The sequence below is a fragment of the Monodelphis domestica genome, chromosome 5 (genome assembly GCF_027887165.1).
Source record: "Monodelphis domestica isolate mMonDom1 chromosome 5, mMonDom1.pri, whole genome shotgun sequence".
Taxonomy (NCBI): domain Eukaryota; kingdom Metazoa; phylum Chordata; class Mammalia; order Didelphimorphia; family Didelphidae; genus Monodelphis; species Monodelphis domestica.
In genome coordinates this window covers 6,541,579-6,556,901 of record NC_077231.1, presented here as the reverse complement: position 1 = coordinate 6,556,901, position 15,323 = coordinate 6,541,579, and the positions used below count along the sequence as shown (strand labels likewise).

General features: G+C 53.5%; 1 protein-coding gene across 1 annotated transcript in view; it reads right to left on the bottom strand.

Moving 5' to 3' along the window:
* Positions 1-1,413: 1,413 nt before the first annotated feature.
* DENND6B (DENN domain containing 6B) overlaps positions 1,414-15,323 on the bottom strand; it is a 31,223-nt gene continuing 17,313 nt past the window's right edge. The window contains exons 7-20 of the mRNA XM_007502756.3: positions 15,236-15,315; positions 13,692-13,754; positions 13,217-13,272; positions 7,779-7,901; positions 6,798-6,893; positions 6,558-6,652; positions 6,015-6,080; positions 5,762-5,826; positions 5,568-5,657; positions 5,098-5,151; positions 4,758-4,867; positions 4,107-4,209; positions 2,662-2,736; positions 1,414-2,390 (exon numbers count right to left, since the gene is read on the bottom strand). Of these exons, the coding sequence (XP_007502818.3) occupies positions 2,268-2,390; positions 2,662-2,736; positions 4,107-4,209; positions 4,758-4,867; positions 5,098-5,151; positions 5,568-5,657; positions 5,762-5,826; positions 6,015-6,080; positions 6,558-6,652; positions 6,798-6,893; positions 7,779-7,901; positions 13,217-13,272; positions 13,692-13,754; positions 15,236-15,315 (1,199 nt within the window). The 3' untranslated portion in view covers positions 1,414-2,267. The remainder of the gene's footprint in view (positions 2,391-2,661; positions 2,737-4,106; positions 4,210-4,757; positions 4,868-5,097; positions 5,152-5,567; positions 5,658-5,761; positions 5,827-6,014; positions 6,081-6,557; positions 6,653-6,797; positions 6,894-7,778; positions 7,902-13,216; positions 13,273-13,691; positions 13,755-15,235; positions 15,316-15,323) is intronic.

The window sequence follows — 15,323 nt, the reverse complement described above, 5'->3', positions numbered from 1 at the left end:
GGGCCCAGGCACGGCCACCCTCTCCAAGACACATACCAGCTCATCAACATCTTTAGAATGTGGAACCCAGAACCTGACAGAGGGGACAAAGCTGGCTACTGCTTCCCAGAGCCTGGCACTGCACCCCATGGGGCACTGCTGCCCCCTATTGGACTTGCAGGTCACCAAACACCCTCCCCAACTCAATCTTTCTCCTAGGGCCAGCTGACCCCTTTCCCAACTTGGGCCTTCACATTTACCCATATTCTGTTTCATTCCCTGGGCGGCTCTGTGGTGCAGTGGATAGAGCGCTGGGCTGGAGTCAGGAAGACATCTTTCTCCCTTCAAATCTGGCCTCAGACCCTCGTTAGCCATGTGACCCTGGACAAGTCACTGAATCCCGTTTGCCTCCGTTTTCTATATCATGAGCCGGAGAAGGAAGTGGCAAGCCCTCGAGTATCTCTGCTGAGAATTGGGCACGACTGAAATGACTGACCCTTCCATCTCATTAAGTGGAGCCGGCCCAGGGCTCCTTGGACCTTTTCTCCTGATATTTCGGCACAGTTCCCCGGGTCTCTGACCCCCGCCTTGGGGCTCTTTGGGCCGATACAGAAGTGGAGCTAATTCCCCCAGCCTTTGCCCAAGTCCCACTGGCGACTGAAGTCACCGGGGCCTGATGCCAGGGGCTTGCCTGGCCCTTAGGAGGCAGGACATTCCCAGGAGACCAGGAGTGGAGGGGCCGGTGCATCCTCGTGACCTAGATGGGGAACTGAGAGCCCCCCCCCCCCCGGACTGACACGGAGACAAGAAGGTGGGGAGGGCGATGGTGGAACTCAGCCCAAAGTCTCATGTTTGCATGACCCCAAAGGGAAGGAGGAGCCCATTACCAGGTACTGCCTCGAGTGTGGAGCAGACTGCACAGACTGGGTGGGGTGGGAGGGGGGTCAGAAGTTGGCAAAGGAGGCTCTTACTTGGCTCAAACCCATCCCTCACTCACGGGAGCTCTTTGTTCTTTGTGCCAGGCCAATGCCTGCTCACTGACCGACTGAGGTTGATCCTGGGGCAGGGGGGCAGGTTAAACCTCTTCGAGATGTCTTGGCCAGGATGCTTTGCAGGGGAGCCATTAGCCAAATTCCCATGTTCCCAGGAGAAACGGACTAGAGGCAAATGAGCCCCACTCCCAGCCCCTCCTCAGGTCCACCCCCTGCTACTTCCAGACGCCTCTCCTCCTCCCTCCTCAGGCCCAGAGCCTGCTAAAACGCCATTTCTCTGGGCACTTTCCCCTTCCTTGGGCACGTAGCCTTCCAGGACAGAAGAGGTTTGGGGTGGGCTCAGTCAGGGCTCAGATCTTCAGGTTCCGCCCAGTCAGGTACGGGTCCCAATGAGGCCAAGCTGCCCCCGCAGCTGGCCAGCCAGACACGGCACAGTCCACAGTTTAAAACAATCTTCTTTACTATGAGACAGATTGATGGCTTCAGTATCAAGGCCCACAGGAAGACTCCAGGAGCCAGCTGGAGACACGGCCAGGGCCCTCAGGTGAGATGGACAAGCAGGGCCAGCTGCTGCCACCTTGCCCCTGCTGGGCCTGGCCCTTAACAAGAGGGGGAGGGTGGTAGGGCTGCAGGAGGGGCCTAGGAAGGACTGCCTGGTCCAAGGGGAAGGGGCAAAGGGGGTCACTTTGTGCTTGGTTGGAGCTCCCTGCTTTAAACTGTGAGAAGGAAAGCCAAGGGCCTGGCTGACCCCCGGCCCTTCACCTTGGCTCTAGCAGGGACCTTCTCCTGGGGAGGCTGTGAACTTGGAAGAGTCCTAGGCAGAGCCCCAGGGAAGGGGCCAGCTGTTCTGCCACCTCATTCTCCTGGCAATTGTCAGGGTTCAGGCTCTCTGGGACTGTGGTGCTTTAGAGGAGCGGCTGGCACAACCTGCTCTGACAGACTGGGGCCAGGGCTGCCTCTCCTAGAGGCCAAACCTCCCTGACTCCATGGGCCTTTCCCAGGGCCCAGGGGCCTGAGGCAGTTGTGATGAGGGAAAGGGAAAGAATGGGCTGGAGGCCCAGCCCCCAAGGGAGCAAGATGTGGCTGCAAGGAGAAGCCACAAGCACTACTACCCGTTTCCCTCTGCTCAGCCCAGCCTCCTGGGGCCCCCTCCCCGCCCTCCCAGCCCGGAGCTCAGAGGGGCCAAGGCCTTAATACTACTGACAGGGGCCAAGACCGCTTGGCAGGACCGGGCAACCTCTATTCCTCCTCCTTTTCCCAACCGGGGTCTCTGGAAGCCAGAGCAGCAGGGTGATGTCAGGGGTGCCGCAGGACAGCTTGCAGGTCATCAGGTAGGGAGCCAATGACAGTGTCAATATACAGGCCCACCCGCTGCAGCGTCTCCTCCTTCACTGGGAGCTGGTGGGCTTGAGCTTGGATCTGGAGAAAGCAAAGCAACTCTAGAATGTAAGTGAATCCAGCAACCTCTCCCCATTGAGGCCTCAGCAGGGGGCCACGGGGGAAGGCTTGCTCTGGTGTCCCCCCTCCCCTCCGGGGCTGTGGACCCAGAAGGAGGTCCCAGTGAAATGCTAGTGGGGAGGGAAGGAGGAGAGGAGCAAGAAAACAAGGGAAAGAGGAAGGAAGGGAAGCAGGAGGAGAGAGCAGAGGAGGGGGACACGGGGGAGGAGGGAGGGCGGGGAGCCAAGCTCACCAGCTTCTCGCGAAGCTTCAGGACAAGGTCAACAATTTCCACCTCAGACTTGTCTTTCATCCAGGTCAGGATGTTCTGCAGGGAGAAGGCAGAGGGGCAGCCCTTGGGGCCTCTTGGCTCCTCCAGGAGCCTGGGCCCAAGCAGTAGCCCCTGGGCCAGGGAGGAGCTGCTTCCGGCACTTCTCTGTGTAGCTCCACATTGGAGGCCATCTGTCTGTGCACCTTCCCCATTTATCCCCGGTTTTGCCTCCCAGAGTCAAAGGAAAACAAGGCGAATCCCTCGGAAGACAGTTTGGCTTCTCTAAGCCGAGCAGCCCGGCCCCCTCTGGCTGACCACCTCTTGTTTTCCCTTTCGGTTCCCTTCCCCCATCTCAGTCACCTTCCTCTTTCCCGATGGGGAGCCCAGGCTCTTCCTCCTTCCTGGATGCTCAGAGCAGGCCGAGAGAGTGGCTGCTTTGTAGGCCGAGTCAGCCAGGATGGCCCACCCTGAGTTCAGGTCCCCTAAAGCCCAAGGGCTTCCTGGACACACGCTGCTGTTCCCCCCGTCTTTGGGCAAGCCTTGTGCTTGCTCCTTGTAAGTGTGATTGGCCTCTGTCTGACCCAATCTTGCAGATCTCCGGGGCTGTGGTGCCCCTCTACTGTGGGCAAGTCTGGGAAGCCAGAGGCCCTCCCCCAGGCTAAGGGCCTCCTTTCTAAGCCCCCTCTTTAGATCTAGTCAGCCCGCTCTGTGAGCCTGACCTCTGTCCTGCCCACGTGACCGGAGGGACGATCAAGTGAATGTTCTTTTGTACTCTGACTCTGTCTCCATTCTGGCCTTTTCCGTCTCCCTCACGCCATGTTTCTCATTACCCCCCAAACTAAGCTTTTCTAGCTCCTTGGTATCTGTCATCTGCCCACTTGTCTCCACCCTGCTCCAGTCTGACCACCTTGGTTCAGCCCATAGCCACGCCCTCGGACTCCAGTCCACATTCCACACCAAGGGCCGATCTGACCAGGCCATGCTCCTATTCAAGAAGCTACAGTGGCTCTCCCTTGCCTCCGGCATCAAAGAGAAACTTTCCATGTGCTGGTCCCATCCTTCCCTTTCAGACCTTCATTTCTCCCCTCCTTATCCTCTCGGACTTGGCCATGTTGGCCAGCCTTGCCCCTCTCACACCTGAGCTGCTGCCCCGGGGGACTGGAAAGGCTCCCCTCCCTGCCAGAGCCCCTCTGCTTCTCAGAGAGAGCACATAAGCCTCACTTCTCCGCAGGCCTTTCCTGATCCTCCTCTCTGGGGGCTGAGCATGTCCCAGCCCAGCACCTGGCACCTAGTAGGTGTCTAATCAATGCTTGGCAAGTCACTGATACAGTATTTCCCTAATCAACCAGCCCAAGAACCCCATGCAAAACACTCGTCTTCGCCCAAGGCCAGCTTCAGTCCCCCAGCCCTGTACTGTCTCCACTCACCGCCTCACAGATCACCTCCAGGTGCAGGGCCTCCAGCTTCTGGGTCATCTCCTTGTGCCGCTGTCGGTACCAGCCATCAAAATTAGGAGACTTGAAAAAACGCCTGCCATGGGAAAGATGGTCACTACCCAGAAAGTTCTCTCCCTCTGCCAGGGATTAGGAGAAATCTGGCAGGAGGAAGCAGCCCAAGGCAATGTCAGGACTCCCAGAAAAAGGAGGGAGCAGCCCCACAGCTTATCTGGGAAAGCCTGAAGGTCCTGTGCTTGGCTGGGGGATATCCTAGCTCATGACAATGGCTTAGGCTAGGCCGCAGCCAGTCACAAAGTCAGAGCTAAGAAGGCTTGCAGATGCTGATGCAGGTCAGACTCTCCACCTCGTGAAGAGATCTCCGAGAGCAGATGGACGGCCTCGGCTCGGGCCTTCTGCCCGGGGCCAGGCCCTGCCATTGTCACTTACTAGCCAGGCAGGTCATGTGAACTTGTCCCATAGTGCCCACCATCTAGCAGGACTGCTGGGAGACCAGAAAGGATAAAGACTGGCATTGAATGTGTTTGTCCATCTTCGTTGGTCTTATTATTCCATGGCTGGAGAGGGTCCTCAAGGACCTGGAAACTCTCTTCCCTGCCCCCAGGCACCTTGCTGCTTCCCTACCTGTACAGGCCTAGCCAATCACCCTTGAGGATGCAGGTGAGCTGGGGTCCAGCATGCTCCAGGGTCTTCAGGAAGTCATCTTGGCGGAAAGGACGGATCTGGGGAGGAGTCTGTGACAGAGAACAGCCCTGAGTGCCAGGCTGAGTGGCCTCTTTCCAGGGAGGACCTCATCCTTGTTACACAACTTGCTGACCTCTCAGCCATAGTCCTGTGCCTGAGGAGACTACCCCGGGGCTGGGAGCTTCAGCCTGCAACAGGGCAAGGCTGGAGGGGACAAGGACCTGGACTCTGGCTCTGGGAGGTTGGGTCTGGCAGTGGGGGTAGCTGGGCCCAGACTCACTTTCCAGGGAGTGACTGCCCTCTGAAGGGGCATCAGGCTTGCCATGTAGTGTTCCTGAGGAGAAAGGAAATCTTGATCAAAAGTAGGCCAGGGATGGGGTAGCCGAGGCCTTTTCCAGTCTCCCCCCTCCCCCCAATTATTAGAGCCTTCCTCTTCCACATTTGGGCTATTTACATTGTTGGCTTTCCCAGTAGAGTAGAAGCTCCCCAAGGGCTGGGGCTGGTGTGGCCTTGCTTTGTCCCCCCAAGGTTTAGCCCAGTTCCTGGCTTATGATATGTGACTAATCCCAATGCTTGTGGAATGGACTCATCACTTAGCTTAGGTCCTGATGGGATCTCCAAGTCTCTCCCTTCTCAGCCCCTTCCTGAGCAGAATTCAGGGGGATGAGCAAAGCAGAGTCCAGGTACCCCAAGGTCCAGGGTAACAAGGGCATGTGCTGCTGAGGGGAGAGAAGAGCCTTCCCATCTCACCAGGGGGATGATGAAACTCTGGGTGAGCTCAAGGAGGTGCCGCCGAACCAGGGCACTCTGTGCCTCAGAAGGACGCTTCCTTTGGATGCCCTGGGTGGTGGGGAAAGAGGGAGAGAGCACCAACATCACCTTCTTCCTGCTACCTGGCCCTAGTCAAGGGTCAGGGAAAATCCTGGGCAGAAGGGGACACTCACCTTCAACAGCCTCTTAACGAGCGTTTTGTCCTTGTGCAGGTAGGTTTTATAGGCCGTGTAGAGCCCTGGGGAGAGTAAAAGCACTCAATGCTTCATTGCCCAGGCCATCCCCACCCCCTTATCGAGGCCAAGTCCAGAGATGAGGCTGCTGTCTCTCCAAACCAGGCAGGCCAATCGGCCCAGCCTGGCTGGTCCTGGTCCCCATCCCTGAGCTCATGCTATCCTATAATCCTCAATGCCTCTTCCTCCTCACCTGGCTTGGTGTCTAGGGTCTTCAGCTTGGTGAGCTTCTTCATCTTGATTTGTTTGGGGAGGTCCCCTGTAGAAACACGCACACTGCAACATGTCTGGCAGGGAGGGCCCAGCTTCCTTGGCCATCCCAAACCTCTGTTCTCACATCTGTGGAGCTCAGTGACCCAGCCTTGACACCCCACCCTCCCACCAGCCCAAGGACATGGAACAGATTGCCCTGGGGTGGCCAGGTCCCAGGGATTGTCCCAGGCTGGAGACGGGATGAAGCTGTTCTGTGTCTGAGAAAACTCAGGTTTGTTAGTCCTCTGGGACTCCTAGGAGTCTCCAGAACCATGGAGAGAAAGGCCAGGGAAGAAGCTTGGGAATCCCCTCTTTTCCCCCCACCCCCATTCCTCCCTCTTGCCCCAGGGCACACAGGTTCAGGGGAGTGAGATCAACCCTCACTTCCTTCTCGTTATTGAAGGAGACAATTCCTGGGCAAGGCCTGAGGCCCAGCTTGGCAGGCAGGCAAGGGCTGCAAACCACCCCCTGCTCTGAGCATTACCCGACATTTTGAGCTCTCCAATCCGGAGGATGTGAGGCCAGTGCTGAAGTGTTTTGATAAAGAAAGGATTTGTGACTCCTAGGACAACATTGGGTCTAGAGAAAGAGAGAAGAGATGGAGGGATAGTGAAAGGAGAGGAGGGAAGAGGCTGAAGAGAAAGGAGGGACTGTGTAAGTATCCGACCACCCAGTGCCATCCTGGGGGCCGAGCAAGTGAAGGGGGCCGAGTGGGGGCACTCACGGGGCCTGGGTCCGGGTGGTGTATTCCTTGAACTCGCTGTCATGGATGGTGAAGTAGGGCCGGTAGTCACCACAGAACTTGAGAGGGCTCAGACAGCTGCAGCAACAAAGCAGGCATGAAGAGGCCCAGAAGGCCCAGATCCCAGCACCTAGAGCTCTGGAACTTTGGGGAAGCCAGAGCCTGGACTCTGAACCTAACTTTGGTTGGCTCTTGTCCTATCACGACTTCTGTGGCTGGGCCAGGATGAGGTCTAGAGGGGCTTTTTCTGATGCTGACAGCCTCTATTGCACACAGTGGGCTGACAGGTAGAAGCCTGGCACTCAACTGGAAGCAGTTGAGTTGGGCCAGGCCAGGCTGGGCCATTTAGCAGTCTCAGGAAGAAATGAGCTAGGGAATTGTGCTCCAGAGTGGGGGCTTGGCCCAAAGCAGCCTCAGGATTCCCAGGGGAACGACCCCAGAGGAAATTGGGTTCAAACCCCTGAGTGCATCCTGTGCTTGACAATCTCCTGGGTGACAGCAAGAATTCCCAGGCTCAGAGAGCTGGAAGGTCACCCTTCCTTGGAGACCCTGTGAGGGTGAAGGAGCAGGCTTGGCTGAGGTCCAAGGCCTGCTCTCCCGGCTCTTCCTGGCCACCAGCATTTCTCTGTGCAGGTACCTCTGTAATAATGATGAGGACCCATGCTGCTTATGGGGCTAATGAGGAGCTCTAAGCTCTTACCCCCATGTCTCATTTGATCCTCATAATTGCCCTCTCCAGGATGTGGCAGAGGTGCTATCATTCACCCTGTTTTAGAGATGAGGACACTGAGCTCAGAGGGGGTGGAGGAAACTGGTCTCACAGGCTGCCCCTACGAACACCAGGCAAGCAAAGGAGGGGGATGGCTGGAGGGCAGTGCTGATGTCTGGATGATGGAGATGCTTTCCCTGGGGTGAGTGCTAGCAAGAGAGCAGAGCCTGTGAACCCAAATTCTCAGGTGTTACCTTGTCAGGGCCAAAACCAGTTCTGAAGAGACGGTTGGAGATGGTGCCATGACCACAAGGGGCTCCCCCAAGAGCATCAGCTCCCACAGCAACTGGATGTGAATCAGCACAGGCTGGAAACACCTGCCAGTGACAGAGGAGGGCAGAGTAGTCCCAAATAGAAGGGAAGGTGCTGACCACATGGGACTAAGGATGTGGCTCCTGGCTCCACTCCCGGCAAACTGGCCTTCCTCTAAAATGGGCTTTCTCTAAGTCAGTACAATGAGAATCAGAAATGCCATCACCATCCCTGTGGGAGCACCTCTGATGGGCACTTGGGGCCAGGGAGGACATGAGCGATGGGCACTGCTACTCACATAGAAAGTCAAACTGAAAGCACAAGTAGGATGGGATGTCGGTGCCTTGCTAGTCAATAGTAGGGCAGGCACTCCTTCCATCTCAATTAATGATTTAATGTATGTGGTTTCCATCATAATCCTGGGTTTTTTTATTTTTAGCTTTTACAAATATGCTTCTGCTCTGGAGTGGGAGGGTTTCTTCAGACTGACTGGTCGAAGGTTCCAGGACACCAAACATGAAGAAGCCTCAACTTCCCTCCATGGACCTCAGGCTTGAGCCTTGCCTCCTAGGGAGGCTGGCCATCCCAAGGCCTGAAGCTTTCGGCTGGCCTGGCTCCTTGGGGTGGGGATTATATTTGTGTCCTCACAGGCAGACAGGTCTGACTGAGTGCTACTTGGAGTTCCTGTAGACCCCCTAGGACCACTGCTGCTTCCAGTGTGGCCACGCTGAGGCTAGCTTGGCCTGGAGGATAAATCTGGGGCAGAAATGACCCGATTGGTCCTCGCCCACACCCCTTTGCCTACACCCCCAAGAAGCAAGAAGACAGCAGGACACAAATCTTCTTTCTTTCCTAAGAACTCAGATCTCCCTGGCCTCAAAGCTGGCAAAGGAAAGGCCACAACAAAATGGAACAGCAGCAATGGCCAAGCCTTCCTAATCCCTACTGCCTGCAGTAAGCCCTGGTGTGTGCAACTGGGAAAAAATGGAGAGGGCTGTCTGCCTCCTCTATGAGGAGGCCTAGAGGCTGTAGGCTTGGGTGAGAGGTCAGGCAGGAGACAGTTAATATCAGTGTCTGAACTGTCTGAGTTTGGTTCTTGTCCCAAGCTGCCATCTGCAAAGTCCCTAGGCCAGGATGGTCTGCTGACAGCCCCTTCACACACATAGAGCCCCCCTAGTCTTCCTCTCTCATATCAATACAGTTAGGCTTAAACTAGTGCCTAAGGCATGACACCCAGATTTGGGATTTCTCAGGAAATGTGTCCCTGCAAAAGGGAAAAGAAAGATAGCTAGGGAGAGGGGAAGGTGGTGGGCATGGCCAATAAGAAAACCCAGAAAGGTTGCTGATCCTTCAAACCTTATGCAATCTTGATGACCCAGGACAAGCCCTGCTGTCTCAGCCAAACTATTCCTGCCACTCCTGATCCTTCCTGGAACACTTCACCTGGACCATACAGCTCAGTGTACACATCCCTCCGAGGCCTTCTTGCTAGCTGACCTCTTTCCCACCAAGGTTACTAATGACCATCTCCTCTTTGCCAAATCCAAGAAAGGTCCCTCCATCTTCTGCCTTTGCTCCCTCTGCCATCTCAGATACCATACGCCAACTTCAGCTGCATGACTTCCCTTTCTTGGCTGCCAGACCTGTTCTCCTGCTCATCTAATAACTACAATTCTGTTTTTGTTTTATGGATGCTTTTGTTTTTAACAGCATATTTATTTTCAAATAAAAGCCCTTGCTGTAGTACACTCCTTCCTTTGAACTAAAGATTTTGTTAAAAAAAAAAGTTCAATGAAAGGTGGCTCAGGGGATTAAGAGAGAGGCCCAGAAATAGGATGTCCTAGGTTCAAATCTGGTTTCAGACATTTCCTAGCTCTATTAACCTGGGCAAGTCACTTAACCCCGATTGGCTAATTCTTACACTATTCTGTCTTGGAACCAATTCAGGGTATTGATTCTAAGCTGAAAGGAAAAGGTTTTTTTTTAAAAGCTCAAAAAAAGCAATTGACACTGAGGTTGCATTTGAAAGTCTATAGAACATCCTCTACCCATCAAGCTCCATCCCTTATTCCTCCATCCATGAAAGGAAGGAGGTGCACTTTCCTATCTCTTCTCCCCAAGTCCTCCCTCTGGTCTCTTCTTTCTTCCTCTGATCCCTAAATGAACACCTTCCCCAAGGACCGTGAGCACCTTAATTAGATCATCTCCTCCCATGGCTTTGGGGTTCTAGATGCCTTAATGATATGATCTCACTTGAGACTCACAACACTCTGGGGGTGGGGGATTTTCTTTTGATCCCAAGTGCCAAGCCTCCAATGCCTGGGACCTATGGGTGGAAGGGACCTCTCCGAGGTCTGACCAATATCTGACCAAGAATCTCTTCTATATCAAACACGACAAGTGGTCACCCCAACCCTGTGTGAAGAACACCCTGCAAACAGGAGAAGGAACTCATTCTTGGAGGCTGCTGTCCATGTTCTCATCCAGATGGTATCGACCCTGTTCCAGCTCTTCCCCTTGCTGCCAGTTGTGCCTCTGGTGAGTCCTTCTTCTCCAGGACCTGAAGCCAGACATCATATTCCCTGAATGCCCTCTCTTCTTGGCTCCACAACTGCAGAGAATCTAAGAAGTTAGACCTGAGGGGCCACCCAGTCCAATCCTACAAGGAGGAAACCTCTGATTAGAGCCCACTGGACTAGGGATCACTCAGCATCTGTATGAAGAACTCCAGAATGGCAAAGACCACAGAGAACAGAATGGAGGCAGTTCATTCCACTTCCAAATCACAAATTCTCAAGATGTTTCTCCTGATGTCCAGCTGCCATCAATCAGTCTCTTCACATTTCCTTTGTATAGAATCTCTTGAAAGTCTCTCCATCAGGTTAGCATTCTGATCAAGATGAATTCTCTGGCCCTTGGATACTCCTCTTTCCTCACCACCACAAAATGAGGGAAACAGATCCTCCTGGGCCATGCCCTTGGACATGGACCTGGAGGGACACAGAACAGAGAAACCTTCCTTCAAGAGGGAGCCTATCTGAAAAATCTTGTGGCCACCAGAAATGCCAAAGACCATGGTGGAGGGGCAAGGAAGACTCTGGATTGAGTAGTTGCTAAAGACAGTCATGATACACAGGAACCAGTGGAGTTTTTCCTTTTCTGGTGCTGTGGGTCTTGAAATCCTAAAGACTTCCCCTTATGTACATGTAGGTTATACCTACGGTAACCATCTAAGGACAGGACACAACAGGGTGGTCTCTGGTAGAAAGAGAAGCTGAGAAGGGGAGGAGGGGTGTCTGCTGTTCATGTGCCCAGGCCCAAATTAATGTGCTTTTGATCAGGTTAACTAAAGGCTGCTTCAATTTAGCAGACTGTGACTGAATGTGGATGGTGGGTGGGGAGGGTGGGCAGAGACACCTCTTCATTTTGTTTACCCACTCCTGGGGTTTAGCCCAAAAAAGATTTGGGAAGAATCTCCTTCCAATTCATCTTTGCCTCTGGAAACCTAGAGACACCCGGCTTCTGGTCTCTGGGACACCTGGCTTCTGGTCTCTGGGCTACCCTCAAAGGGTGTCCTCTTCTGGGCATCTTGTTCTCCTAGGTCTCTTCTCCTGGACACATCCCAATGTGTTTAACTCTTTCCTAAAACAGAGGGTGAGACCCTCTTACAGAGTTTTCCCTCCCTCCCTGTGAAGGTGACATCTCTAGGAGAATGTCATCTCAAGACCAGAGACTCAGGCCACTCTGAGCCCAAGCAGAGAGCTTGATAGTTCTTCCTACTGAATATCAACTTCCTGAATTTGGCCCATGTTGCTGGACTTCAGCTCTGCTCTCCATTGGGGCTTCTCCTGTCTGGGACTCTCTCTCTGCCTACACTCTGGAAAAAGTATGAATGATTCATGGCCAAGGACAGAGGTTCTGCCAGAAGACTTCGTCCTGGACGGCATGAACCTCTTTATCACTATTTTGTGAATCTGGTTATTTGACTAGTTCTGGAAACAATAATCGTCTTTTCGTTGAATTCCAGTCTCTCCATCTCAAGCGCAAAATAATCTATTTGGTGGCTGCAGCATCACTTTCATCTGATCTGTCCAGTCCAAGATCTCATCAAAGGAAGAATGGCCTGTTCTGTATAAAGCCTGGCTGGCTTACAGTGATCAGTCCCTGCCCCCCTTGCACAGGGCTCCCCAATAATCTCCTCAACAATCAAATACATTCTAGAATTTATCAGAAAGAGAAGTCAAAGCCATGAATCTAGAGAGTGTTTGCAGGTTTGTCTTTCACCAGTCCTGCCCAAATCTTTCAGAGATCACTGGTGGGACCTAGCAAGGATGCCTTCTGCCAGCTCTCCCAGTGCCTCATGGCATGTTTCACTTGGCTCTGTGGCCAAGTGAACTCAGTGGGCATAGGAGCCAGATGCTGCCTGATCATCTCTCATTCATGCTGGATATCTACTCCCTGCTAACAAACTTTGTTCCCTCTTCTCACTGCAGAGACCCTTCTTAGAAGAGAAGAAAGAGATTCAGCCTTCTCATCATTCCCGCCTGTGACCATCCATTCACCTGCTGGCTGGAAAGAGTGAGTGAGCGAGAGCTCTCAGGCTTGTCCGAAAACCCTAATGCACCTCCCTCCCCATACACATGTATACTTGTGACCTTTGCTCTAAAATCAGACCCCTCCTAAGTCATGTCCCAAGCATTGAGTCGGACACTTGAGTCATCTGGGATGTTCCCTCGCCCTCACACCAGTGCCCAGATTGACCAGTAAAACCCTTTTTCCACTCCATCACCCGTCATCTCACTTTAGCTCCTCCTAACTTCTTACCTGGTCAGTTGTAACAAGACCCCTGGCCAGCTCCCCTTCCTCAGCCCCCTCAATTCACCATTCTAAGACCGCTCTTCCTGGTGCCCAGCTCTCATCAGTGTCTCCTGTGCTGAGACACTGCCCATGGTGCCCTTCTATCTACGAATACAAACACACAGCTTAGCCCAGCCGTCCTGGCCCCTTGGAAAGAGCCCAGCCTTTCATCCCACTGCTCTGGTGATGAACCAGACAGCCTTGCCATGTGGCCCACCTTGGGGTTTTCCACTGCCATGCCTCTGCTCATGGCTTTTTCATCATTTGGAAAATGATCTCTTCACCTCCTGCCTACTAGGTTCACATCTTCCCTTTAGGCCCACACTCAACATTATCCTTTCCCTGAAATGGTCTGTGTTTCCCCAAATACTGAGCACTTCATGACACTCTGGGGGGGTGCTCTGTATCCCCATGTTAGGCGAGGAGCCCTGAGCCTAGCTCCCTCTGCCCCCACGGCCTCCTGTCCCAGTAGACCCCACACAAATGAACACTCCAGCAGTTGGCCCATTTTCCAAACTCTTACCTGAAAAGATCCAGCTCGTTAACACTGGAGAGAACCAACGGGGCAGGCAGCAGGTTCTGGATGGAAGAAGAAAACCAAAAGTCAATACTGACCCTGGGAGTGAGACCTGACAAGGCATGATCTGGGGGCAGAGCAGGACCAACAGCTCCAGGGCCACCCATGCTGGTTGTGCAGATGGGGCATGAAGGGCAATGGAGACTTAAATGGAGCCCCTGGAGACTTAAGGCCTGGGTACAATTGGGAAGGAGCTAATGGATGAGGGCACTCTGTGTGTTAGAGACAAGTGTATACAGTGCATATGTGTGATGTGTGCATGCATGTGCATGTGTTTATAACATGTATGCAGCTATAATGCATGTGTGTATGAGTGTAGCATACACGGCACCTGGGCATGTGGGTGTATGCATGATGCATGTGCACACCAGCACCTGAGAAATCAGTGGAGGGCAGGCTAAGGGCACCTGGGGTCTCTTACCTCCTGGTGAAACTGCTTTCCGGGACTTGCCTCTAACTTGTCCACACGGGATGGGATCCGTACCTGCAAGGGTTAGGCCAGGCTCAGCTCTCTGGGGCTCTCTCTGGGATGGGCCCTGCTCTGCTCAGCCCTGCTCCATGGAGGGATGGCTCCTGCTTTGCTATCCTGGGGCCTTCAGAGGTCCCCCAGTCCATTCCCCCCTGCCCCAGGGCATGAGCCTTTGCTTACCCCCTTTCCATGCTGCTCTATTTTTAGGTCTAACTACTGGCTAGTCTCCTCACAGGCTCTGCCTCAATGGGCCTTCCAGGAACTTTTCCTGGTTGCTGCTGACTGTGTCCTCAAGCCAGGCAGAACCACCTCTCATCTTCAGCTGGACTTGTGGGCCTCACCTTCCTCAGTCTGAACAGTGATTTTGGGAGCAGGACCTTGAATTGCATTGGCACAGGGGACTCCCAGTGAGGAAACTCCACCCACTAAGTCACCTGGCATTTGCTCGGCAGCATTTCTGGCAGGTCCTGCGCTGGTCACCGGGGAATTTGGAAAGCCTGAGCTTCCCGGGGCACCGAGACTCAAAGGCCCTTGTGTGGTCACAGACAAGGAACTTGGCCTCACGTCTTCTGAGCTTGAGGCTAGCCTTTTTGGCTACTGTTTTAACTCAAAACAAACTTGTATTCCTTAAACCTCCCAGAATTGTTCAAAGGAACTTGTATGGTCAAAGCTCCCCAGCCCTGAACTTGCAGATTCATTTTTTGGATCTAAATGTAAAAGCTGCTAGAGATCCCCATCAAATTTCCCATTTTTAGACTGGACCAACCATTCCTGACTGGTAAAATCTTTTTGGAATCTAATCTGCTGTGCCGAGTCTCTCAGATCACAACAACCCCCCCACCCCCAGCTCTGGACCAGCATTATGGACATTTCTCACCTTCTGCCTGCCTTGGTTTCCTCATCTGTAAAGTAGGGATTATAATAGGTCTAGCTATTATTATTAGTGAACTTGGAATGACAAGAAGGTTGGCTTTAGGTCTTGCTTCTGACACTTATTAGTTGTGTGACTGTGGGCGAGACCTAACCTCTCTGGGCCTCAATTTCCTAACTGGGGAAAGGGGCTACCACCTGGCAGGGTTGTAGGAAGAATCAGAAAATCTTAGCGTCTCATCTAAATATCACGTATTATTCATATATCCTTGGGGCACGCCACAAAGACCCCCTCACCGTACCAGAGATATCAAACATGCAGCTCATATCAAAGAAAGCGGACTCAAATCGCTAACAAAATCAGTAAGAGCACAGCGGAACACAGGTCAGGCTAACAGCTGGTTTTCAACTCAATTCTGGGCTTGCAGAGTCTGACAGCAGTGCTGGCTCATTGAGGGTCCCTCATTAACCAGTTTCTGATCACTTAACAGTCTCGTAACCCAGACCTGTGTGCCACAAGGGCAGTGCCATTGTGTCTTTCTCCTGTCCCCAGATCTAGCCATGCTACAGCCTCCTTCTCTTCCTGGTCACTCATGAATCCTGGCTCATGCCCGGACTCTCATTACCTGCATGACGACTCCCATCACAGGCAGATTCAGAGTCTGTCCTGGCACTGGGGGCGGCCACTGGTCAATCTCGTTGCACACTGCCAAT